This window comes from Salminus brasiliensis, chromosome 14 (assembly GCF_030463535.1).
Source record: "Salminus brasiliensis chromosome 14, fSalBra1.hap2, whole genome shotgun sequence".
Taxonomy (NCBI): Eukaryota; Metazoa; Chordata; class Actinopteri; order Characiformes; family Bryconidae; genus Salminus; species Salminus brasiliensis.
The window spans coordinates 4,225,859-4,251,322 of record NC_132891.1 but is presented as its reverse complement, the minus strand read 5'-3'; the positions used below and the strand labels follow the sequence as shown (position 1 = coordinate 4,251,322).

General features: G+C 42.5%; 2 protein-coding genes across 2 annotated transcripts; one reads left to right on the top strand and one right to left on the bottom strand.

Annotated features, from left to right (window-relative positions):
* The first annotated feature begins 76 nt into the window (after positions 1-76).
* fbxw12 (F-box and WD repeat domain containing 12) lies at positions 77-11,478 on the top strand. Its single transcript, XM_072696697.1, has 10 exons — positions 77-218; positions 2,915-2,952; positions 3,367-3,536; positions 4,350-4,471; positions 4,576-4,782; positions 5,477-5,641; positions 7,162-7,372; positions 9,129-9,310; positions 9,405-9,535; positions 10,984-11,478. The coding sequence occupies exons 1-10, from the start codon at positions 120-122 to the stop codon at positions 11,081-11,083; spliced, it is 1,425 nt and encodes a 474-aa protein (XP_072552798.1). The 5' UTR covers positions 77-119; the 3' UTR covers positions 11,084-11,478.
* Positions 11,479-12,631: 1,153 nt separating this feature from the next.
* On the bottom strand, positions 12,632-22,961 carry ptpdc1b (protein tyrosine phosphatase domain containing 1b). Its single transcript, XM_072697134.1, has 9 exons — positions 22,879-22,961; positions 22,005-22,176; positions 20,740-20,820; positions 20,526-20,644; positions 18,019-18,156; positions 16,347-17,428; positions 15,101-15,283; positions 14,368-14,478; positions 12,632-13,200 (listed from the first exon to the last, which is right to left on the bottom strand). The coding sequence occupies exons 1-9, from the start codon at positions 22,886-22,888 to the stop codon at positions 13,090-13,092; spliced, it is 2,007 nt and encodes a 668-aa protein (XP_072553235.1). The 5' UTR covers positions 22,889-22,961; the 3' UTR covers positions 12,632-13,089.
* Positions 22,962-25,464: the final 2,503 nt, after the last annotated feature.

The window sequence follows — 25,464 nt, the reverse complement described above, 5'->3', positions numbered from 1 at the left end:
CTGCGTGCACCGAGTTTGACCCCTCCGGCGTGCCGTAGTCATGCGAGCTGCCTGCTACAGCAGACTGAAAGTGAAATCTCGCCCTGAGCAGACCCGTGTGTCTGATTTTCAGCTGCAGGATGGCCTGTGCTTCCTCCAGTCTGCCTCTGGACTGCCTCATAAGCATCTTTTCTTTCCTCAGCGAGGAGGACTTAATCACAGCGTCCGTCGTGTGTAAGGTAACCTGCTCAGGCTGGAGGCTGGAGGCTGGAGGCTGGCTGGGCTCTGAGCTGATGGGCGTTGCCCCTTAAAAGTTCTGCAGTAGTTCAATAACTAGCTAATAGAGTAAATGTACTACTTTATAAAACCTCTATAACATCTATAACACTTAAACTCTTTATATTCTCCTGGTATGTTTATATTCCTGCAGTACTGTCTTACACAGTACCCTTGTAGTGGACTATAGTAGTTCTGTAGGACTTTATAACTTTATAACTAGTCATTATACAGGGTTTTATAAAACATCTATTATAATATATAACACTTTAAACTGTATATTTATCCTGGTATTTTTGTAGAGCTTGTAGTCTTATGGACAGTACTTTTGTAGTGGACTGTAGTAGTTCTAATAAGGAACCTGTAGGTCATCAATACTGGTGTTTTTGTGTGACCCTGGCTGCTTTTTGTTGCTGTAATAAAATTAGAAAACTATATGACATACATATATATATATATATATATATATATATATATATATATAGTAACACTTCTATAGTAGTCTATAACACTTCAAACTATATATATATATATATATATATATATATATAGTAACACTTCTATAGTAGTCTATAACACTTTAAACTATATATATATATATATATATATATATAGTAACACTTCTATAGTAGTCTATAACACTTTAAACTATATATATATATAGTAACACTTCTATAGTAGTCTATAACACTTTAAACTATATATATATATATATATATATAGTAACACTTCTATAGTAGTCTATAACACTTTAAACTATATATATATATATATATAGTTTAAAGTGTTATAGACTACTATAAAAGTGTAGTCTTCCAGGAATACCTATAAAAAAATAAATAAATAAATAAATAAATATATATATATATATATATATATATATATATATATATATATATATACACATATATTTTTTTTTTGTTTTTTTGTTTTTTTTTATAGGTATTCCTGGAAGACTGTATTTAGACAGTACTTTTGTAGTGGACTATAGTAGTTCTGTAGGACTATGGTGTTTATAGCTAGTCCCTCAGTTCTTCTTTACTGCAGTAACTTTATAGCTAGTAATTATATAGTGTTTAATAAAACATATGATCTATAACACTTTGAACTGTATATCTGTCCTGGTATTCCTAGTAGACTGTATTTAGACAGTACTTTTGTAGTGGACTGTAGTAGTTCTAATAGGAAACCTGTAGGTCATCAATACTGGTGTTTTTGTGTGACCCTGGCTGCTTTTTGTTGCTGTAATAAAATGAGAAAATTATATGACATACATATATATATAGTCAATAACACTTTAAACTCGGTATATAAATATATATATATATATATATAATTTTTGTATTTTTTGTATTCCTGGTAGACTGTATTTAGACAGTACTTTTGTAGTGGACTATAGTAGTTCTAATAGGAAACCTGTAGGTCACCATTACTGGTCTTTTTCAGTTAGTAATTATATTATGTTTTATAAAATGTCTGTTATGATCTATAACACTTATTAACTGTATATTTGTCCCGGTATGTTTTGTAGAATTAGTAGTCTTACTTTTGTAGTGGACTATAGTAGTTCTATAGGACTATGGTGTTTATAGCTAGTCCCTCAGTGTCCCTTTGTATAACTGTATATCTGTCCTGGTATTCCTGGTACACTGTATTTAGACAGTACTTTTGTAGGGGACTATAGTAGTTCTAATGGGGAACCTGTAGGTCACCATTACTGGTGTTTCTCAGTTGGTCCCTCAGTGCTTCTTTACTGCAGTAACTAAATTAGAAACTATATGAATTATATAGTGTTTTATAAAACATCTATTACAATATCTAACACTTAAAACTGTTTATATATCCTAGTATGTTTGAAAAACTTGTAGTTATATGGACATTACTTTTGTAATGGACTATAGTAGCTAGTTCTAATGGGAAACCTGTAGGTCACCAATACTGGTGTTTATAGCTAGTTCCTCAGTGCCCCTTTACTGCAGTAACTATATAGTAATTATATAGTGTTTTATAAAACGTCTATTATAATCTATAACACTTTAAACTGTTTATATATCCTTTCTGTTTATAGTTCTTTTGTAGAACTTGTAGTCTTAGGTTTGTAGTGGACTATAGTAGTAATAACAGGGATCCTATAGGACAGTGTTACTGTAGTACTTTTTCATAAGTGACCCTGGCTGCTTTTTGTGGCTGTAATAAAATGATATAACTTATGAACACTACTTTTGTAGTAGACTATAGTAGTTCTAATGGGAAAACCTGTATGTCACTAATACTGGTATTGTTCAGGCCCCTCAGTGCTTCTTTACAGCAGTAACTAAATGAGAAACTATATGAATTATATAGTGTTTTATAAAACATTTATTAGGATCTATAACACTTTGAACTGTATATATTTCCTAGTATTTTTGCAGAACTTGTAGTCTTAGGTTTGTAGTGGACTATAGTAGTAATAACAGGGATCCTATAGGACAGTGTTACTGTAGTACTTTTTCATAAGTGACCCTGGCTGCTTTTTGTTGCTGTAATAAAATGATATGTGGTGGAATGAGCTTGCCATGGGTGTCTGCACAAACAACTGAAGAAGTTACACAGGAAATCTGCTTATTTCCATTATTGTCCTAATGATAATCTTCCCCTGTTCCCTTTCTGTCTCGCTCAGGAATGGCACGAAGCTGCAGAAACTCAGTGGTTATGGAGGTAAGTGTCTATTAAACCATTATTAGGCAGTAATTCGTGCTTGTTGGGATGTCATTCATGACGACACAGTTACTATTCGACCTGGGCGATGTGGAAAAATTTTATATCACAATATTTAAAGACATTTTTTTACGATATACAATATTTATCGCAATATTTTGTCATGCAGACAAAATGAACCAACAGCATAAATGAAAAAAAATGCTATCCAAGTACTCTCCCATTCTGAGTACCGTGATTTTTACTGAAAATGTACACTCCATTGAATGAACTAAGACTGATTACACTCTTTGTAACATGCAGTTAATCAGTTAAACAGTATTGCGGTGCTTGTCTAATAATAAAAATTCTTAATAATTGAATCAAATTTAATTTAATAAAAGCTTAAAAACCTTAAAACTCTCCATTTCTCAGAGAACTGTGCCTGCACCGATGGGGTTTCTGCAACCTAGGCCAGCTGCTCTCAGACACCGACCAGTACACCTGGAAGAGGTATTTTCTGCGTCGCTCCAAACTGGAGCAGAGCATGAAGTCAGGCAGGTCAGGCGGGGACTACACCTGCAAGAGCCTGAGAGGTCATAAAGGTAATTCTGTCCAACAACTACCGAATGTCCGAGTGCTCGCGGTAGTGCTAGCACAAGTCCAGGGGTTGTCAGATTGTCGTCAGTGTGGTATTTCTAGGTCCCAGGGTGTAGGTTTGATTTTGACATTGGTGAGGATGTAAAAGCGCCCCACAGTCCTCATGTCTTGGTGGACTTATGACCTTTGGCATTACTCAATGCACGGGAGAGGCCTTTTTGAGATCCTTAGAGATCGTGAAGACCAGACTCCGAAGGCGAAGACCCAAGTTTGAGTCGAAGTTGTTTCATTGGGGTTTCTTCATCTATTCAGCACACCTGTTAAACCTGGCAGTTACCGAGTTCCCACTCCTGCCCTATATGTCTCCCTAGTGCGTAGCAGGCTTTTTCTAATACTCAGAGGAGGTCCAGAAAGTGAACATTTTTCCCAAGATTTAATTCCAACAGTGTGGTTTCTTGAAATGCTCGAAATTACTTGGAATAAACTCTTATTTTACATTGCGACGATTTTGTAAATACATGTTTTTCATTGGACAGCAATCATATATATGAATATGAAAGGTTACGCAGCATTACGTAGGTCTGGAGAGAGGTTCTCCTCCTGCAGCTACACCAAAGCTCCATGGTGCAGCAATGACAGATATGCCATTGTCCTGGTTACTGATGATTATAACAGTCTGGTTTCTCTAATTAGCTCAAACCAGTGTCAGTTGTGTAAGACAGCTGGGTAAAACATCCAAAAAATAATTTTGGAGCATCGTCCAGCTCTGTTAATACTACTGGTTTATTATTTTTTGTTCATATTTTCAAATCTTTAAGGCAGACTTGTTGGTTTCTCCTACCTGGTGGGAAACAGCAGCGTCCAGGACAGCTGGAAGTGTGCACCAGTGGTCTGCAGTGGCTCGAGTGACGGCACAGTCAAAGCCTGGGACATTCACAAGGTTGGGTATTTATGTATTTATTAGCAGTAGACTTTTAAAGACAGCTCAAGAAATGATAATGTTAATAATGCTTTGCTTTGCTTGTGTTTCTCTGCTTGTGGCAGGGTGTTAATCTGTGGTCCAGCACCGGTCAGAACCCCCTGACGGCCATGTTCACTGACCCGCAGCAGTGCCTTGTAGGCGCTTCGGACAACGCTGGTACCATTAAACTGTGGAAAGGACAGACGGGAGAGGAGCTGGCCTCCTACTCCTCTGGCTCCTCTCAGTGCACTCTGCTGCCTTTCAGCAAGGACGGAAACTCCTTCCTCATGGTAAACCCAGGGCCGGGTTTTAGCCTGCTACATTAGGGTGGGCTGGAAGAGAGAATCGGTGGGCAGTTTGGGCGGTATGGGCATTTAATGTGGTCTTAATAATAAATGTAGTAAAGAGGTCGAAGCACCACAGGTTAGGATCTTGTGCTACCCATAAGGCCAAGGAGAGAGCAAGGCCAATTGGATGGCTAAAATATCGCTGCTGTCCAATGAAAAACCATATGTCCATGGTTTGAACCCTGTATCTGCTCGTCTGGATGAATGGACCAATAGAAATGCTCGAAATTACTTGGAATAAACTCTTATTTTACATTGTGACCATTTTGTAGATACGTGTTTTTTTTATTGGACAGCAATGATATATATGAATATGAGTTACGAGTTACGCAGCATCACATAGGTCTGGAGAGAGGTTCTCCTCCTGCAGCTCCACCAAAGCTCCATAGTGCAGTGGCAGCGTTCCAGCTCATAGTGGCAAGGACAGAGACACCATTGTCCCGGTTACTGATGATTAAAATATGATAATGTTGCTGGATAAGTTATTATTGTATGTATAAAGTAAATGGTTAATGTGAGTCCAGACTTTTGAACAGTAGTGTAAATGCACAGTGGGAACTGAGCAGAAAAAAAAGATGATATCACTGATATTGATGAAAGGTTCACGCTGTGCTCTACACACTGTTTTATGCTGTAGGTGGGAACTGCTGTGGGTTCGCTGATCACCCTCAGCTCTCCGCTGCTGTCGGAGGTGTTGAGGTTTATGGTTTGTGACTCGTTTAAGCTCAATGTTCTCGTCTCGTCACCCGATGCGAAATGGATACTTGCTGCTTCCAATGAAAACTCGGATTTGAGCCCAATGGTGAGTCGGGGATATTATTCTGCACCTTCACACCTTTGGGAAAACATACATACATACATACATAAATAAATAAATAAATAAAAAATAAACATTACATTTAAAAAAAAAGAATTAAATAAATAATTAAAATATTATTTTTATGTATTTAAAAATTATTCATGTATTTAACATGAATTATTTTGAGCATAGTGTAGATCTACTGCATACATGCTTGGAGCGACGTCAGAAAATACTAGTTTCTGTGTGTTCAGAGGGTTACAGTACAAACGGGTGTTGTGTATCGCTTACACATAATAATGCACATACTTTTTATGATTTAATAATAAGATCTGATCCAGTTTTAGTAGAGAGCAGTAATTGTGTGCTACACAGGGCTCAGTTTTTTCTCAAAAGCATCGTAGTAGTAACATCAACAGGTAGACCCCTCCCCCTTTATTTATTTATTTATTTATTTATTTATTTATTTTTCTATTCTCAGTGTCAATCTCTTGAGTGTCAATGTGTTTGTTTATTCAATGTCTTGTCAAGTCAAGTCAAATTTATTTGTATAACTGTTTACAACTGTTGTCGTCACAAAGCAGCTTTACATGATTAGTAATTAGTAAAAGACAGACAAAAAAGAAATAGACCCCCAGCAGCGACAGTGGCAAGGAAATTAATTACTTGTTTTTGAAAACCAATAAAACCAAAAAAATATTCTCATAAAAAATATAATATATATAAAAAGATCAACAGGTAGACAAGACCAGACAACCATATTCACCATTTGTGACACAGATGGAATTTAGTTTAATTCCGCCTATAACCCATCCCTGCAGTGAACACACACACACACATACACACACACACACACACCAGTGAAACACACAGTGAGTGGACAGTGAGTGAACACGCTTGCCCGGAGCGGTGGGCAGAAATTGTGCAAGTAGCAGCTTGCCGAGCCTAGGGATTGAACCCACAACCCTGTCATATCTCTATCTCTATCTCTCTCTCTGTCTCTCTCTTTCTCTACCACTTTACTTGCTCTACCACTTTAACTAGGCCTGGGCAGTATGACAGTATTTGATTATACGTATTTGAGTAATTAATTACTGTGCTAAGTATTTAGAATGATAGAATTTTAAGAATCTGTCACTATCGATCATGTGTTAAATAATGATAAGTATCATAAAAATATTCTTTCAGTATTGTTAACCATATCTGCCAACCCTAATGAGAGACCCAACTACTCCAGATAAATGGACTAAATTTAGAAATAAACGAATTAACTAAAATTAGAACCCCTGAACCGGATTTTAGTGCAGATAAGATACTTAACCCTTAAGCCCCGCCCCCTTTTTTGGCCCCGCCGTTATTTTATTACTGTAGTGTAGCCGTACAGTGTGTGTGCTTATTGTCGTAGTGTCATTGAAAAGTAGTAGTAATCATTGTAAAACTGAGTCATGTCAATTTATGTCATTTACTGTATTCTCGTTTCTAACTTCTTACGAAGTTGTAAGTGCTGTGTTTTCCGCTGACAGGTGGTGTGGAGTGAGAGCGCGTGTTCTCCTGTAGCGGGTGAGAAAGTGGTGAGTATGAATCTGCCGGTCTGTGGCTGCAGCGCCGCCGTGTTCCTCCCCTCTCAGCCTTCAAGACTGGCTGTAATCCACAGTGAAGGCCTGCACAGCCAGAGATCACTCACGGTCTTCGATTTAAGCTTGAAGAAGTCCCTGTACAAGGAGGAGCTTCTGGGTAGGGCGACTTACAGCACTTACAGAAACTGGGCCTTGACTGTTTTTTTAAGTGTCCCTCCTTTCACATGTTCGGTATCTATGCCACACATGGCTAAAGTGTGGAAGAACTTCTACATATACACTATACATATACACTATATATGTGGGCAGTGGTGGCTCAGCGGTTAGAGCTCCTGGCTATTGATGACAGGGTTGTGGGTTCGATACCCACTCAATCTCCGGGCATGTTTGCTCACTGTCCACTGTGTGTATGTTTGTGTGTTCACTGCATGGATGGGTTAAACATGGACTAAAGTACAGACAGCAGTCAGGATTGAGAGTGGCTGCTGCTGGTGTTTCTATCTATCGAAATAAAGGTGTTACAAAGCGATTTTGATTTCCGATACCAAAGAAGAACTCTATTTGGTTCCATAAAGAACCATTTAGGAAATATGTGTGTGAAGAACCTTTAAAAAGGTATAAGGAAGTCAATGTGTACATTTGTTTCCAATTTCAGGGTTCAGCTTCTTTACAAAAAGCAAAAATGGTTCTTCTATGGCATCGCTCAAAGAGCCCTTTATAGCAGGGCTGCTCAATCCTGGTCCTGGAGATCTACCAACCTGCAGAGTTCAGATCCAACACAGCTGACTCTAATGTTCAGTTGCTCCTGAAGGCCTTCATTATCTGGATCAGGTGTGTTAGATCCAGGGTGAAGCTAAACTCTGCAGGGTGGCAGATCTCCAGAACCAGGATTGAGCAGCCCTGCTATAAAGGGCTCTTTGAGCGATGCCATAGAAGAACCATTTTTGCTTTTTGTAAAGAAGCTGAACCCTGAAATTGGAAAGAAATGTATACATTGACTTCCTTATACCTTTTAGAGGTTCTTTACACACATTTTTACACACTTTATGGAACCAAATAGAGGATAAAGGTGCACGTATTCGTCACTGTACAGTGTGGACTGTACAGCGAAATGTGTCCTCCGCATTTAACCCATCTGGTAGTGAACACACACTCACACACACACACACGTGTTAGGGGCAGTGAGTACACACACACACCCAGAGCGGTGGGCAGCCAACTCCAGCGCCCGGGGAGCAGAGAGGGTAAAGGGCCTTGCTCAAGGGCCCAACAGTGGCAGCTTGCCGAGCCCGGGAATCGAACCCACAACCCTGTTATCGATATCCCGGCGCTCTAACCGCTGAGCCACCACTGCCCCACCACTGAGTTCTTCTATGGCATCGGAAATCAAAAATCGCTTTGTAACACCTTTATTTTGATAAATAGAAACGCCAGCAGCAGCCACTCTCAATCCTGACTGCTGTCTGTACTTTAGTCCACACATACACACCAGTAAAACACACACACAGACAGTGGACAATGAGCAAACATGCCCGGAGTGGTGGGCAGACATTGCTGTGGTGCCCAGGGAGCTCAGAGATTGAAGGCATCTTCATGTCACATCCACAGTTATACAATAGTAGCAGTGAAATGCTTTGATAACCGTTTGATAACAGTGGTTTCCACCAAAGACAGTAAATGAGAGACACTGAGGAGTAGGCGGTATGCTTTCACATCTCAACCCACTGGTTAAAATGAGATTTTTTTAGACTGCTGTTGAAATTACAACACCCCTCACTGCAGTTCTGCTGTACTATCATGTTTAATTATCACAAATAAAGATCATAAAGTCTCTTATAGTGCCACCATTTATTTTATTTTATTGTATTTGCATGTGAGGGACCTTTTTCATGGTTTTGATGGTTGTGTTTCAGCTCAGCAAGTCGAGTCTTTTCAGCTTGAGTTAAACCACTGGCATTCAAACCTCATCCTCAAAGCTAAGGGGAGCGGCACCATTCTGCTCACAGACGGCAATGATCTGAAGGTCTACACCCTTAAAGGAGCCCTCATTGCTAGCTTTAAGGACCACACACAGCCCATAATCTCTCTCTGTGTGGTGAGCCCCTCCTCCAGTTAATTTGCCATTCAGCTCATAGGACTCCCACTGCGGTTCGCAAAGCAAATCCACTTACACTGCGCTGGTTTTGCAGGACAACTTCCGGGTGGTCACTGCATCACGTGACTTGTCTTTGAGAGTGCTGACGTGGAAAAATGACCGGGATACAGGTCTGACCCTTGAGAGCCAGTACCACCTCCTAGGAGGCTCCCACAGCATGTCCAGGTATAGTATTATTTGTAATATTGTATATTATACAGCACAATGCCACTGAAATGTCATATTACCCATCAGTATAGATGACATTGATATTCCCGGGTGGTCCAGCGGACTAAGGCGCTGTCACCATGATCAGAAGATCGCTGGTTCAAGTCCTGATGGTTCCAGGCAACCGAGACCCCGAGAGAGTAAAATTGGCTTCGCTCTCCCCCTACATTGCTTTGCCACATGCTGGTGTGTTGGAGCCGGGTATGTGGCGTTGCCCAGCAATGTCGCTTCGGCAGCAGTTCGACAAATAAGCAGCTCATGCTATGTGGGGTGATTGATTTCTTAGAGGCAGGGACAGGGAGATTGCAAAAACCTTGTGTGTTTAAGGTGGTAGTAAGTTCAGGCTCTTGCTGATAGTGCCGCATGAAAATAATGGGGCTATAAATACCTGTGGGGTGATTGAGAGGAGGAGGTGCAGTGCAGTGAGGGTCTCGTTGGATGTGAGGAAAATGGGTTGCAAAGCAGATGAGGTTAATGATTAGCTAAAAGGAGTGACTGCATTTGGCCGTGGCCAAAGACCATAGTGTGAAGGAAGTAGCTGAATCTGCAGGTGTATAGAAGCTTACGGTCATACAGGTCTACCAGCAGTGGCAGAGATCCCAGTCTGCAGAAAATTCCCCTCATTCTCATAATTCCTGAGCAGAAGGTGAGCGTCAGCCTCTTGCAAGCCACTCTGCTCCATATATTGATGGTCTGCAGCTCCCTGCTGAGTGTTCCTGCAGAGGTTGGAGGTGAAGAACCTGCCCGACTTCTAGAAGCAGTTCTTGTCTGGAAGCGAAGCGAGCAGTAAAACACACCGACGGTTCATGTCTGCCAGTTTCGTCTTTCGGACAGAATTCTGATGAGCTGACTGGGATTTCTGCCACTGCTGGTAGACCTGTATGACCGTAAGCTTCAACATACACCTGCAGATTCAGCCACTTCCTTCACACTATGGTCTTCGGCCATGCCCAAATGCCTCACTGCACTGCACCTCCTCCTCTCAATCTATGAGTCCCGTCACTCACGCTACAGGTATTTAAAGCCCCATCAGCCTCATGCAGCGCCATCTGCAGGAGCCTGACGTCACTACCACCTTAAACAAAGGCAAGGTGACTCATTTTAGTGCACGATTCTAAAATGACTGAGAAAGCTGTTTAGTAAAATGCATTTTTTCTTTTATTAATGTCGTGTATCACAGAAATCTAAAAATATGTTACACACAGAATTACTGTTTTTATATAAAATGACAATTTAGAAAAATATTAAAATGGTGACTAAATTTTTTAAAAGTATTGTATATGTAAAATAAAGACACAGTGTCTGATTTGATGCATTCTCTTACATTACTGCCTCTCCTACAGTAAATGTACCATCATCTTAATATAGCTTAATGTAGCTTTAATATGAACGGTTTCTTTCCACAGAGGATTCACCCAGGTGGCGTGTGATTACGCAAGTATAGTCGCCTCAGTGGAGTCTGTGGACGGGAAGGATGCTCTGAAGGCCTACATTTTTAATTCTTGACCAGATACTTTTGAATTTCAACACTAATAAGAGGAGAAGATGCAGTAGCGATGTCTCTATAGTCGGGTTATTATTGCACTGTTTGGGTTTTTTTTGTGGGATAAATATTTACCGGGTGTTTTTTTTTGTTTTTTTTTTTGAGCATTTAGAGCATTCTGGACTTTGTTTCTTTATATTAGAACTTCTATTATTAATTGCTGCAAGAAACCGAGCCTGTTATTACAGCAGTTTATATTAAACCAGATATACTGACGTGTTTACAGAACTGATACTTCTTAAGGCTGGTAAAGGTACAGATGACTGAGGTATGTGCTTGCTGTGTATGCCTTAAGCCTTCAACGTCTTAATCATGTCAAGAGCTGCTATATTTCAACAATAAAATCTATAATAGAAAATATTGCATGTCTTTAAAATGATATTCTAGATTCTCTGTTACAAACAGTACAAGTATATTAACAAATGTGGTACAAAAGGTAGCAGTAATATTCAAGTTTTACCATCATGGCACAACATTTGTGACTTCATGTCGTTAAAATATAGTTTTTTATAGAATATAGCCGATGCCTTGGGCGTAGAGCGTCAGGTCAGCTTCTGGGATTTGCATCAGGGCTGGATGATTAGTTGTGTTTTTATCAAAATTGTGAAAAACGTGCAAGATGTGCGATATTAATTATAGTTATATAGACTATAACTATCAAAAGCAGCCAAACAGCCATTGCTGTGTACAGGTCAGCAAAACAACTTCTTTGCTGGCAGTCTGGTACTCTATGTTTAACATGTTTAACCGAGGCCTCAAGCCAGAAACTGCACAAAAATAAATAAATAAATAAATAAATTATAGGTTTAACATAAAACAAATCACGTCAAGCCAACTTCATGATAAAGTAACTGCTTACTTTAACTGATTACAGGGCACAACTTAGTTCAGTCAGAAATCAGATTTTTTACTTTGGTCAACAATACATACTGAAAAAAAACCTCAGTAAATGAGCTGCAGCTGAAACCGATTCAATACAGTGTAAGATGTTAAGACTGTGGCTCCTTCCCTTTCATCTGTTTACTGTTTATTCCCATCCGCAGGTTAGAACCCCACCTATCAAAGGTGGGAGGTTGTCCTATTCTCAGACTCCTGACCATAGAGGGCTGTGCGGTTGGTGGGATTTGAATGTATGAGTTAGACAGTCGCTCCACCCTAGAGCCTGTGAAGCCGGGTACATTTCTGAGTTTGAGAATGAAGGGATGGTAAATTCACTCAGAGCTGTGTTTGTATGTAGTGTGATTTCACAGCTGTAGACCAGCCCTACAGCCTAACTGCTGCTCATCAGGTGTCATCAGGAGGTCATCAGTTTAAATCCCAGCAAGGGCTCAGCTCTCCTTTGTCTAAAGCCTCTCAGCCTGGGGACGTCATGCAAAAGAGGGAATTCTAACCTGCTGATGGGAATATACCGTAAACAGATTGAGGGGGCGGAGCCACAGACTGAACATCATCTTACACAATATTTAATTAAGCTTCTGCTGCAGCTCATTTACTGATGATTTGGAGTTCAATATGTATTGTTGACCAAACGGAGATGCAGAAGATGAACACAACTCAGTTAAGTCTAAAGTCTCATTTTGATTTGGGGGTTTAGCTCAACTCAACGTATGTATTTTTGTCCAAACTGAGATGCAGAGGTGAGAAATGTGAGTTAGGAGAACGTTTGAATGAACCCCTTATGTGGCTTTTATTACACCCTAAGGATGACTAATGGGAAACTACATGCAAAGAAATGCAAACTGGCTGTTTTTTTTCCAACGTTAGAACAATAGGGGGGAAAGTCAGGAGTTCAAGAGGTTAAACTAAGTTGGGTTAACTCGAAAAATGCTTTAGCATTTGAAGTGGGCAATACTGGCCCGAAAAATCAGAATTCCATGTTCTCCAGACCCACTTCTCATGTTGCAAGAACATACTTGAATACAGAGGCACTCAGCAGTCCATTCCAGCAGGAGTGGGATCAGTACCACGGCTACTGCTGCGCCGTCTCCTCCATGGCAGCGCTCCTCATGTCCCGTAAAACGCGCTTCAGGACTCTTGTCATGATATTGTAGACGTCCTGGCCTTCGCTGATGTTCTTCATCTGTGAAGAATAGGGTTGCCATGGAAATTAACAGGTAATTACGGGAATTAATGGGAATAAAATGGGAATATTTTAAGATAAAGGTGAGAAACATATATATATATATATATATAGTTGATAAAAAAATATACTGAAGCAGAATCTTGGCTAAAATAATTATATATGATACCAAAACAGTTGAAAAGCAAAGCTCCTCCTTAATCCCAGGCACATGGCAGGGCTATTGAGACCACACCCCCTGCATGCACTGTCCATTCCCCCATCACATGTACAGCATATGTCCAGATGATTTCTAGAAACTTGACACTCACCACTATTATTATTATATTATATTGACAGTAAAAGCATTAAAACATTAAAGCAACTATTAAATCAGGGTGTAATCTCACAGTTGCTCGTTATCTGGGAAATCACAAAAGCTTAATGAGCAATTTTATTTGAGATTAGCTGACCAAGGCTAGCATAGGCTAGCTACCTATAATTTTTAGACAGTTAGACAGTTGCTCCACCCTAGAGCTGTGAATCCGAGTACATTTCTGAGTCTGAGAATGAAGGGAAGGTAAATTCACTCAGAATTGTGTTTGTATGTAGTGTAATTTCACAGCTCTAGACCGGCCCTATGATCTAACTGCTGCCCATTGGGTGTCATCAGGAGGTCATCAGTTCAAATCCCAGCAAGGGCTCAGCCCTCCTTTGTCTAAAGCCTCTCAGCCTGGGGATGTCATGCAAAAGAGAGAACAGTTGCTCGCAATCTGGGAAATCACAAAAGCTTAATGAGCAATTTCATTTGAGATTAGCTGACCAAGGCTAGCATAGGCTAGCTACCTATATTTTTTCAATGATTTTATACAGTAAATTCCCAAGATTTCCAAAATTTCAATGAAAAGTTTACATTTGGAATATTCCTGAAATTCCCGAGCTGAAGTTCCCATGGAAAGATACCAGTATTTTAGTTAGAGGTATCTTTTGAATTATTAGCCTATTTAAACTAGCTGAGGTTTTTCTTGGGTAAACAGCAAAGCACTTTTGTAAGTCGCTCCGGAGAAGAGCGTCTGCTAAATGCCTTCAATGTAAATGTAATTATCTGAAAATATTCTCCCCTTTGCAACCCTAGTAAAGACTATGTCCACATCATAGGAGTGCAAATAAATAACAGGTAATGTGTACCTTTGTGAAAGCCTTTATCAGTCGCTGCACAAAAGCATCCTCCACCTCTTCAGGAATGACCAGCAGGTGAGCGAAGCAGTCCAATATGCACACGAGGATTTCTCTAGGAGCCTGAAATAAAGGATTAAATGAATAAATGAATCTATTGCTAGAAGTTAATGGAATGGCTCACTGGTGCAAATTAAATAAGGTTTAAAGAGACATTATTTTTACCATTTCATTTTAAATATATATAATCCAATAGTTGTTTATTAATAAAACATATTGCTAACTAAAATTATGGCCTACATATACATGGCAAAAGTGCTTTTTCACGAGGGAGCAAAGTGCCAAATCTATGGCTTCTAATCAGTGCTGTGTTTTCCATTGCTGCATAACAAACCATAATATATGGACACAAGTATTGGGACAGCTACACAAGCTTTTATGCCATCCCATTCTAAACCCATAGGCATTATTAATATGGAGCTGGTCCCTCTTTGCTCTCAGCTCTACCAGCAGCAGCAGGTCTGGAGCTCTGCTGCAGTTACTGAGTCAGTTGGAGGCTTTTCTGCTCTCTGCTCTGAGCTCAGCACTCGGCCCTGACCCTGCTCTGTACCTTTACCTGGTCACTGGCTGCTCTACTCCACAGCTGTCGGTGGAAGATCTAGAAGGCACTAATTACTCCTAAAGGTTCTGGGCATTGTATAAAATCAAACCAACGTCATAGATCACATCAGAGCACCTTTCTTACCCGGTCTAGTGCATTGAGGACAGTCTTTGGGTCTGGGTTGGGGTGATCTAGGGCCTGGACGTCCTTAGCTGAGAGGATGGGCTCCTTTAGCTGCTCCAGCCAAGACCACAGAATTCCAGTGAGAACGAAAGGGTCACGCTCCAGGCAGAGCCGCTCCCATGCTCCCTGATAATTCAGATCTGTCTGTGGAGTCGCACAGCACAGCAAGAGTCCTTTAACCAGCCAGGGAACCATTAAAGCATCCTAACGGTTCTTTGAGTCTCTTTTTAAGAGCGTGCAGATCGTCGCTGTCCAATGAAAAACATGTGCTTTACGGGAGAAGTCTGTCGATGTAAAATCAATGTAAAATACGAGTTAATTCTAAGGATTTAGAGCATTTCTATTGGTCTGTTCATCCACAATTATGTATTGCATGGATTACGGATTAAATTACGGAGAAAACTAAAAGTGGACAAAAATAGACATACATGTTTTTGATTGGACAGCAGCGATATGATCTGTAAACGCTTATTCCTACACACTTTGGAAAACGCATATGGGTGCTATAGAGAATTATTTTTCAGAGGTTCTGTAATGAACCACATGCCAGTCTTTATTCCTACAGTCTTGGCAAAAAGGGTTCTACATGGTACTGAAAAATCAATATGTATGTATATATATATGTATATATATATATGTATAATATATATGATGGACCCTTTTTGGTAGGCTTGGGTGGTCTACAGTATTTAAAAAGGTTGACAGCATCTCAAAATGATGTTCTGTTCCCTATCTATCTAGTACATGGTCAAATAGGCTCATTCCCCATGGGGTGGTGGCGCTGTGGGAGCTCACTGATTGGTGATGTTACTCTATGAAAACAGATGCAGGAAAAAATCAAGTACCATTTTTGTGCTATACTATTTTTAGAAGGTTCTTTAGAGAACCACATGCATGAAGTTCTCCATCATATTAAGGGACTCTCAATAATATACTGTCATAGTTTTATTATATTACATTTATAACCACAGCCTTTACTAGAAGAACCCCTGAAGAGCTCCTTTTTAAGGATGAAGATAAAAACTGGCAGATCACATGTTAACTCTACATGGACATGTCACTCACTCAAGACGAGTCTATCGGTGGTTCGCAACCCAGATCCTGAAGTACCCTTGTCTAATGTTTTTCTAGTGTTTTCCTGCTCACACATATCTGCTCAACTCAAGAAGCACTCGTTCATGAACGTCCTGGTTCTTCTCACACCTACCTGCCAAGCAGTGACCTTGTCCATGTGCTCCTCCTTCCCATCCTGGTTGAGATCCACCGCCAATGACTGAGCCACCAGCAGGCGCCGAGCATCCAGATTCAGCTCTGACTGGATGGTGATGAAGGGCACCTCTGACAGTCGGTCCTCCTCATCGTCTCCAGCATGGTTCACTTTGCCGTTTTTGGTTCCTTCATGGCCATCGCCTTCCTTGGTCTCCTTCTTCCATGCCAGTAGCATGGCAAAGCTGCTCTTCTTGTCCGAATGGTCAGATACGCCGAGAGACCGGCTGCGCTGCAGGACGGACTGCCGCCGTGTGTTCAGCAGGGCACATCCCTCCTTCTGGTCCTTCATAGTCTTCAGCTCCCAGATGTTACTGCAGGAACCGTAGGTTGCCAACTCTTTCAGAGTTCCATGAGGCTTGGCATTGCACTGCTGGGACATGCTGCTTCGGGACGTATCCTTCTCACCAGCACTGGTCTGGGTCAGGGTGGCTAAAACCGCTAGAGGGTTTCCCGAGAGGTTTAGCGTGTCAGCCAGCCTACGAAGGTCAGAGTCACTGTAGCTAAGGCTCTTGCGGGCATAATAAAGAGGCGGCTGGGACGCGTCCCTGGGTCCCACGGGAAGACCAGGAAGCCGTGGCTGGATCATGGTGACCCCACCTGCCATTATATGCTGGCCGAACTGGGGCACTGGGGAATAGGACACAGAGCTTTCATCGTCTGACGTAACGTCGGGAACGTCCAGGATGTCCTCCTCAATAACCTGCCGGTTCTCCGCGATGTCCAGTAGCAGTTTGCAGATGATTGGGACAAGCTTTGGCACGTACCTCAGCTGCCGAGCCTCGTAGCCATGCAGTATGTGTTTCTGACGGATCAGGAACTGGGAAAGGGTGACGGGACCGGCTCTAGGCTCGGCATGGGCAAACAGGTTCCTCAGTGGGACCAGGAACTGAGCAAATTGCCTGACACACATCAACTGTCCTCTGGTTTGGATCGAGTTGGGACGCTTAGCTCGCACAAATAAAATGGCCTGGTCTGCGGTCATTCGTGAAGTGAAGACCAAGAAACAGGCTAGTAACACACCTGTGGAACAAGAGGGCTTCAATACAAGGATCTTAGAGTGAGCTGGTTACAACTGTATATCCTCCTTGTACTGTATTTGGACAAAAGTATTGGGACACCCAATGGAGTAGGTGTTTCTACTGTCCAGGAAGAAGGTTTTCCACTACATTTTACAGAAAACACGTGTTCCACTGCTCCACAGCTCAATCCTGAGGGGCTTTATACCCCTCTAGCCCACGCCTGGCATTAGGCAGCATGGTGCCAGTAGGTTCATTGTGTTTACCTGCTCCAGAGAGTCCTATTCTATTGACAGTTCTTCGCTACAGGGACTAGACAAGCTGTGTGAGCAATGGGTGCAGCTTAAAATAACCGAAGGCATTCATCAGAAGGGGTGTCCACAAACATTTGGACATATAGTATACACTTGGTTTGATTTGAGATCCAAGTCATTTTGAAGTGTTTCTATTGGTCACAATATACAAGAATCAACTGCCAGATTTAAATTATGTCCAAAAATCATTGGGAGATACAAGGTTTTAGGGTGATGGTGACCATATTCCAAGTCATTTGGGATTCTGCGTTTTTATTGGTCCATTTCTAAAGCACTGTACCTGTTCTTCCCAGGCCTGCGTGGCAGTGAACAGCCATTTTGCCTTCCTGTATGGCAAAGGACATGACCTTTACCATATCCAGGATTGTAGTGAGAGAAGCCACACCATAGTCATTCCATCCAAAGTTGTAGAAGTATACTGCAACACAGGACACAGGCGTGTTATCACATACTGCGATGACTGTATATTTCATCCCAATATACCTGATTTGATGGGGTCTTTATTAAACTAATAAGCTACCCAGGCCCCAAAAAGGCACAGTAGGACCAGAACATATCATCATTAGATGCATATTTATTTCAAGCCATGAATGACAAAGTTAAAGGCAGTTGCAGAAGAGTGGATATCATGCTGGAAGTAGCTGGTGGTAGATGGTATCAGTACTCATACAGGCTGTGGCCTTCAAGCGATGATTATCTGCTATTAACTGGCCCAATGTGTGCCAAGAAATCATTCCCCATGCCATTACACCACCACCTCCACCAGTCTGGACTGCTGACAGAAGCAGACAGGTTTACTTCATGGATTTAAGCTGTTGGCGCCAAATTCTGACCCTTCCTCAGCAGAAGTCCAGATTCATCAGACCAGGCTATGTTGGTCCAGTCTTCACCTGTCCAGTGTTGGTGAGCCTGTGCTAAGCCACTGCAGCCTCAGCTTTCTGTTCTTGGCTGACAGACGTGGAACCTGATGTGGTCTTCTGCTGTAGTAGCCCATCTTCCACAAGGTTGGACGTGGTGTTGTGCATTCTGAGATGCTTTTCTGCTCTTCACAGTTTACAGAGTGGTTATTGGAGTTACTGTAGCCTTTCTGTTAGCTCCAACCAGTCTGACCATAATACTCTACTCTTCACCCAAGTTCTCTCAGAAAAGGAGGAGGGTCTTCAGTCTGGGTTTGAGGACAGCGAGTGTTGGACTCTGCTGTTCGGACACCCAGGGGAAGCTCGTTCCACCACTTCGGTGCAGGACAGAAAAAAGTCTGGACGCTCGTCTTCCGTGGATCTTAAAGGATGGCGGGTCGAGCCGAGCCGTACTTGCTGGAAGGGCTCTTGGTGCAGATCGGCTTTTGACCATCGCCATCCAGTACTGAGTGGTTGGTCCATTCTTGGCTTTGTAGGCCAGAGTCAGGGGTTTGAATTACACCATTCTGAGGAACTCTAGAGACTGCTGTGTTGAAGATCATTTACATGGAAGGCATTTAGCAGATGCTCTTCTCCTGTGCTTCACTGTGCTTTACTCAGAAAATACCCTTAGCTAGTTTGTATCGGCTAGGATCTCAAAGATACCAAATGATGTTCCCGAAGTCAGTCTGGGTACTAGTCAGTATGGATACGTAGATACATCATACTCAAAGTACTACACTTTGCCTGAATGTCAGTCTAATTAAGTAAGACATGATTATAACCGTAAGCCTCAATAAGTGCAAGATCAGTGCTGATGTAAGTTCTCTCGGAAGAGGAGGAGGGTCTTCAGTCTGGGTTTGAGGACAGCGAGTGTTGGACTCTGCTGTTCGGACACCCAGGGGAAGTTCGTTCCACCACTTCGGTGCAGGACAGTAAAAAGTCTGGACGCTCGTCTTCCGTGGATCTTAAAGGATGGCGGGTCGAGCCGAGCCGTACTTGAAGCTGAAAGGGCTCTTGGTGCAGATCGGCTTTTGACCATTGCCATCAAGTACGGAGGGGCTGGCTGGTCCAGTCTTGGCTTTGTAGGCCAGAGTCAGGGGTTTGAATCTGATGCGAGTGTTTGCAGGTTTTGAATATGCTAGGGTGACCATATTTTTGTACCTAAAGGTAGTCAAGTAGGCCTAAGGTAGGGCCGTGGCCCATTTAACAAGACCAATAAATACCCTTACTAGCCTATATGACTAATTCAGCTTCTTTTAACGTACGACTTAGGCCTACTAACCCCCCAGCCATGACATCCTAACTACAGTGGACACCTGTGTGTCCCCATTGTCCTCTGGTCACCCTTTGTAGGCCAGAGTCAGGGGTCTGAATCTGATGAGCGCAACAGAGGAGGGGCTGAACATGGCTGAAGTTAGAAGCACTGAGGACAAGTCATGCCACCAGGTTCTGGATCAGTTGCAGGGGCCTGATGGTGCGCATAGGAAGACCAGTCAGAAGAGAGTTGCAGCAGTCAAGTCTTGAAATCATGAGTACCTGGGTCTTTCTAGAGAGGAAAGGTTGAATTCTCCAGCCCTTCTGGCACCAACAATCTTGCCACACTTCAAATCTCAGAGGTCGCATTTCCCAACCTTCTGATGGTTGATGTGAACAATACCAGAAGGTTCTGTCCTATATGTGCACTGCTGCCACACGATTGGCAATAATACCAGTATATCCAACCTAGATACATACATACCTCTCTACAAGGCCCTTTTACAAGGTTTTCACACAGGACCCAATCCTAAATCAGCTTTCCCGCTCAACAATACGGCTACCTTACAGACCTATTAGGCAGGACTACCAGACTACATCATCCACAAACACAGTTAAGTAGTTAAGCACTCACTGCCAGCCTCCATGAACGTCTCGGGCCGGTAGGTGAAGCCGCTCTCCGGCTCTAACGGATTGCCACAGTTGGCATGTTCCCAGGGTCGCTGCAGGTTTATGACTGTCCTCAAACCACATCTCACCATGCAAAGACACAGAGACAACAGAGTGTGCCAGACACTGACCCAGATCTGAGCTGGCAGGACCGAAAAAATGAAAAGCCGGCTGCTTACCTTTGAAACTGTTCGAGGATGTTGTACTTTTCTATTATTTCGGTGGAAGGCCGCGCCATGGCAAGCAGGTTTTCCGTAATCCTGAATGAGAAAGAAAGATGGGTCATGAAGGTCACAGGAGAAACAACACACACCGTAATGCAGTACTATATCACATCACTCTAACAGACTTGCATACGTGGATTCTGTTATCTGTAAGACGCACCACTACCTACAATACACTGATAAAAAGTATAAAGTATTTGGACACCTGCTGATTCATTGTTTTTTCTGAAATCAAGGCTATTAAAAAGAGCCTATCCTGCTTTTGTTGGAGTAACTGTCTCTACTGTCCAGAGAAGAAGGCTGTCTGCTAGATTTTGGAGGAGCATTGTTTTGAGGATTTGATGGCATTCAGACTCGAGTGTGTTAATTAGTGAGGTCAGGATATTGGATGATCACCAGCACACCTCATAATCCACAACACCCCATCATCCATCATTCCAGAGAACACAGTTCTTCTTCCACTGCTCCACAGCTCAATGCTGGGGGGCTTTATACCCCTTCAGGCCACGCCTGGTATTAGGTTTAGGGTGGCTACTGGAAAAAATGATGGGAAATAATCTCTAAAGGAATCTAGCTGCAGTCTTGCAAATAGTGACCCTGAAAGATTCCCAGTCTTTGCCAAATCATGTGAACTTTAAAACACTGAAGTCTGCAACTCTCTAAAGACAGAAGAGACAGTTACTCCAACAGAAGCAGGAGAAACTCCAAATTGCCAATAGAATAGGACACTCTATGGCAACAAATCATGAACCTATCGGCACCATGCTGCCTAATGCCAGGCGTGGTCTAGTAGAGGGGTATAAAGCCCCCCAGCATTGAGCTGTGGAGCAGTGGAAGAACTGTGTTCTCTGGATGATGGATGGTGGTGGAGCTCCATCCAGTACTTTTGGGGTGAGTTGGGGAGTTGACGGTGGAAGCTGAATTTCCAACATCCTGACCTCACTAACCTGACCTGACCTTTCGTTGCTGAATGCAATCAAATTCCATGGAGATTCCATGGAGAAGTATATTCCCGTTACTCCAACAAAAGCAGGATGAACTTTTTCCTATCATACCCTTGATTTAGTCTGAAATGAGCACGTGTCCCAATACTTTTGTCACTTTAGTGTAGATCATAGTGTGTCTTACAGATAACCCACATCAGAATCCACGTCAAATGTATGTCAGGACTGAAACCATGTGAAACGGATGGAGGCTACAGCTCGGTTGTCTGAGGGTACCAGGAGGAGTAGAGGCCTTTGATGGCCTGTTTGTCGGCACTCCAGCGGGACGGGTCTTCATACTTGCAGGCTCGCCCACCACATCCAATGGCGCACTGCATATGACCAGGGATGATATACCGAAGCGTCTCTCCAACAAGGGTGTACTTCGCTGTGGCCATTGTGGTTCTGACTGGGAGAAAGAGGGAGCACAGGTCATATTTCAGGACATAAGCGTTCAGGACCTTGTTGAGGACCACCAGGATTCTGCTACAGAATACAGCCTTATATGGTGTGTCTCATATACAGTACTGTGCAAAGGTTTTAGTCCCCTGTGAATCAAAATCTGCTGATCTGGGCAGAATAAACACTAATAATAACACTCCTACAGAAAGTGGTGGAGGTGGTTCTCCAACACTGTGTTCATCTCCAAAGTTCTCCTCATGGAGTCTAGTATTATTTAGAGTTCTCCTCAGATCAACACCTGGTTTGGTGGTAAATCAGGGCTTAATGATGGTAAATCAGGTGAGCTGCTGCTGCTGATGATGATGATGATGGAGTTGAACACATCCTCCACGCTGTGCTGGCTGGACTGGGGGGCGTCCAGGAGAAACCTGGAGGAACCGAGCTCTGTTCTTCAGACTAGCTCACCGACAAGATCTCACTACTTTCTTTCTTCAGAATGAGAAGATCTTGTTTCTCCTTTTTACTGGATTTATGTTCACCTGCATCTGTTCAGATCTGAAGATCTGGAGCTTCTATGTGGTTTCAAGACGTTTGAAATATCTCACCGGTTTCCATATTTTTCCCACCAAAGGAAGTGACATCGCTGGGTGCAGGCCGCTGGAATTCAGTAATTGTAATGTAAGTATTAGGATATATATGATCTCCTTACCAGACTCCATAACAGCTCACTGGAAATCTGCAGTTTTTTCAAAGGAGACGAACAAGCAGACTGATGCCCACCTCCATCATGAACCCTGGAAGTCAACACATACATCGAAACTCATCTGAGCTCAGGAGGTTCAGTAGAGACATGTAGAGACAGAAAAGACATGACCGGCACATCTTTACCTGTGGAATCCAGGTGAGTGCTTTGTCCATGGTTGTGGTGCACTAGTCCGGCCCAGGGATCTTCACAGAACAGTTTAATCCACGGTGGTTTAACTGGTGAATTAGCATTGCTAGCACGCCCAGTCCAGCAAGAAGAACTGGAGAATCTGGTCCGTTTGGTCAGCGGATGATCAGACAACCCGTCTTACGGTCATTATGTCCCGCCTGAAGCTCAAAGCTGCCTTATTTGTCTTTACTTGTAATGAAAAATCAGAACTGAGCTTTTTGGAAACAAGTAAAAGAATAAAAAGGAAAGAAGTCCACGGTGCGACGAAGGTGGTCATCGCAGCAGATTCTCGAAGTAGGAACTGACAAATGAGGCCGCTATTTCTGACTTCTCCTGGTTTAACCCAATAATCCAATTAGTCCTGAAGTAGCACGAGAAAGGGTCACCAGAAACAAAGACGGGGACAATCCCTCTGACCAGGTCAATCCATTCAATCCTTGTTCATCAAAAGTGACCAAGCAGAGACATTATAACTGCAGTCATCTCCAAATTACATCAGTTTCATAGACCCTACAATAGAACCCTGTGGGACTCCACAACGTATACTAAACTGTTACCAGACAATTCATAGTAGTTTCTGCATTAAGATTAATAGCAGACTAATAAATCAAGGGTTCGAATGGCTAACTGAACCGTCTAAATAGCACAAATGGACACACCTAGTTGGTGCTGACATTCATCATCCTAAAAACATTTGATATATAGTGACCATATTTCTGTTTTCTAAAAAGAGGGCAATGGGGACTCACAGGGATCCACTGTATTTAGGACGTTGTGGCTGGGCTGGAGGGTTTCGAGTAGGCCTTAGTCGTAGGGCTGTGGTAGCAAGTGCTCATTTAGCAAGACTAATAAATAGCGTTAATAACCTATACGACCAAATCAGCTCCTTTCAGGTTAATGGACAACTTCAGAGAGCACAATCGGCCTTGCTCCCTCAGGGGTGGGTTGATGGCACTTTCTCCCTACAGCACTCCTAGTGTGATGTTGGTCAGCACAGAGCTGGGGAGCCGTGCTTTCCTCCAAGCCTTGAAAAGAGGTGATGGCTGGCTTTATGTACTGCTAGGATTAGGGTCTTCACCTTCCTGGAGTTGGGGGGAGTTTATGTGAATGGGGATTGGGTAATTGGGTCAAATTAGAAATAAATTATTAACAAAAAACAAAAAAAAGCTTGGTCTGAAATAATGTCTGCTATTGATTGAAGACGGCTTCTTTATTTATTTTTATTTTTAATTATTTATTATATTTACACAAAATGGATTGACACCTTGCTCTCTCTTTAATGGTCATTTATCATTAGTTGTTTGTTTGTATATGTATGTAAAACTCAATACATATTTGACCCAACGCACCAGCTAACAGACACCTGTGTGGCCAAGATCACTTTAAAATTGATGAGGGGAGAGAGCTCCATCTGCCCACCCACCTGGAGAGAGCACGGCCAATTGTGCTCTCTCAGATTCCGGCTGCGGATGGCAAAGCAACATGGCCTCGGGATTTGAAAAGAAAACCCCCTTACTGCAACACTTTTTTAAACCCGTCCAATTACTTCTGTCCCATTCATTTAGATAGACACTGACTGACACGCTCTGACAGGGGGATGAACTCATTTAAAGGGTTATATTAACCCCAGTCCGGAGCAGCTGCCAGCACTACCTCTACGTAGCACTGGTCTGGCCTCATCGCTGCGTGAAACCCGCAGCTTCAGGAGCTCCTGACTGAGCTTTCGAGTGGTCAGCAGCCGCAACTGAGAGCGGTCAGACAAACTCACGTGTAAACATGGCTGAGTGTCCGTGTTTCACAGCCTTCAGATGAAACGCTGCCAGGAGTGACAGCCAAGAAGCAGGCAGTCAAACTCAGAACAGTCATTGGCTTACTTACAGCAAATCTGATTAAAGCAGTGAGTCCTCAGCAGGAAATACCCTCCAGACATTGACCTACTGATGGTCACCATGATAGGCAGTGGACACACCAAGACAAAAAAGACCAGTCAAAAGACTGGACACACTCACTCAAAGAAGCGAAGACCCCAAAAGCTATAAAACAGTACTTATTCTCTTTGTCACCTTGAGTGTTTAAGGTGGTAGTGACTTAAGGCTCCTGCAGATGGCGCTGCACAAGGATGATTGTGCTATAAATACCTGTGGGGTGACGGACTCATATGGGTCACAAAGCAGATGAGGTTAACGATTGGCTAAAAGGGGTAATTGCATTTGGGCGTGGCCAAAGAGCATAGTGTGAAGTAAGGAGCTGAATCTGCAGGTGTATGGAAGCTTACGGTCATACGGGTCTACCAGCAGTGGCAGAGATCCCAGTCTACAGAAACACCTGTAAAAAGACCAAAAGGAGCTGAATCGGCATCTA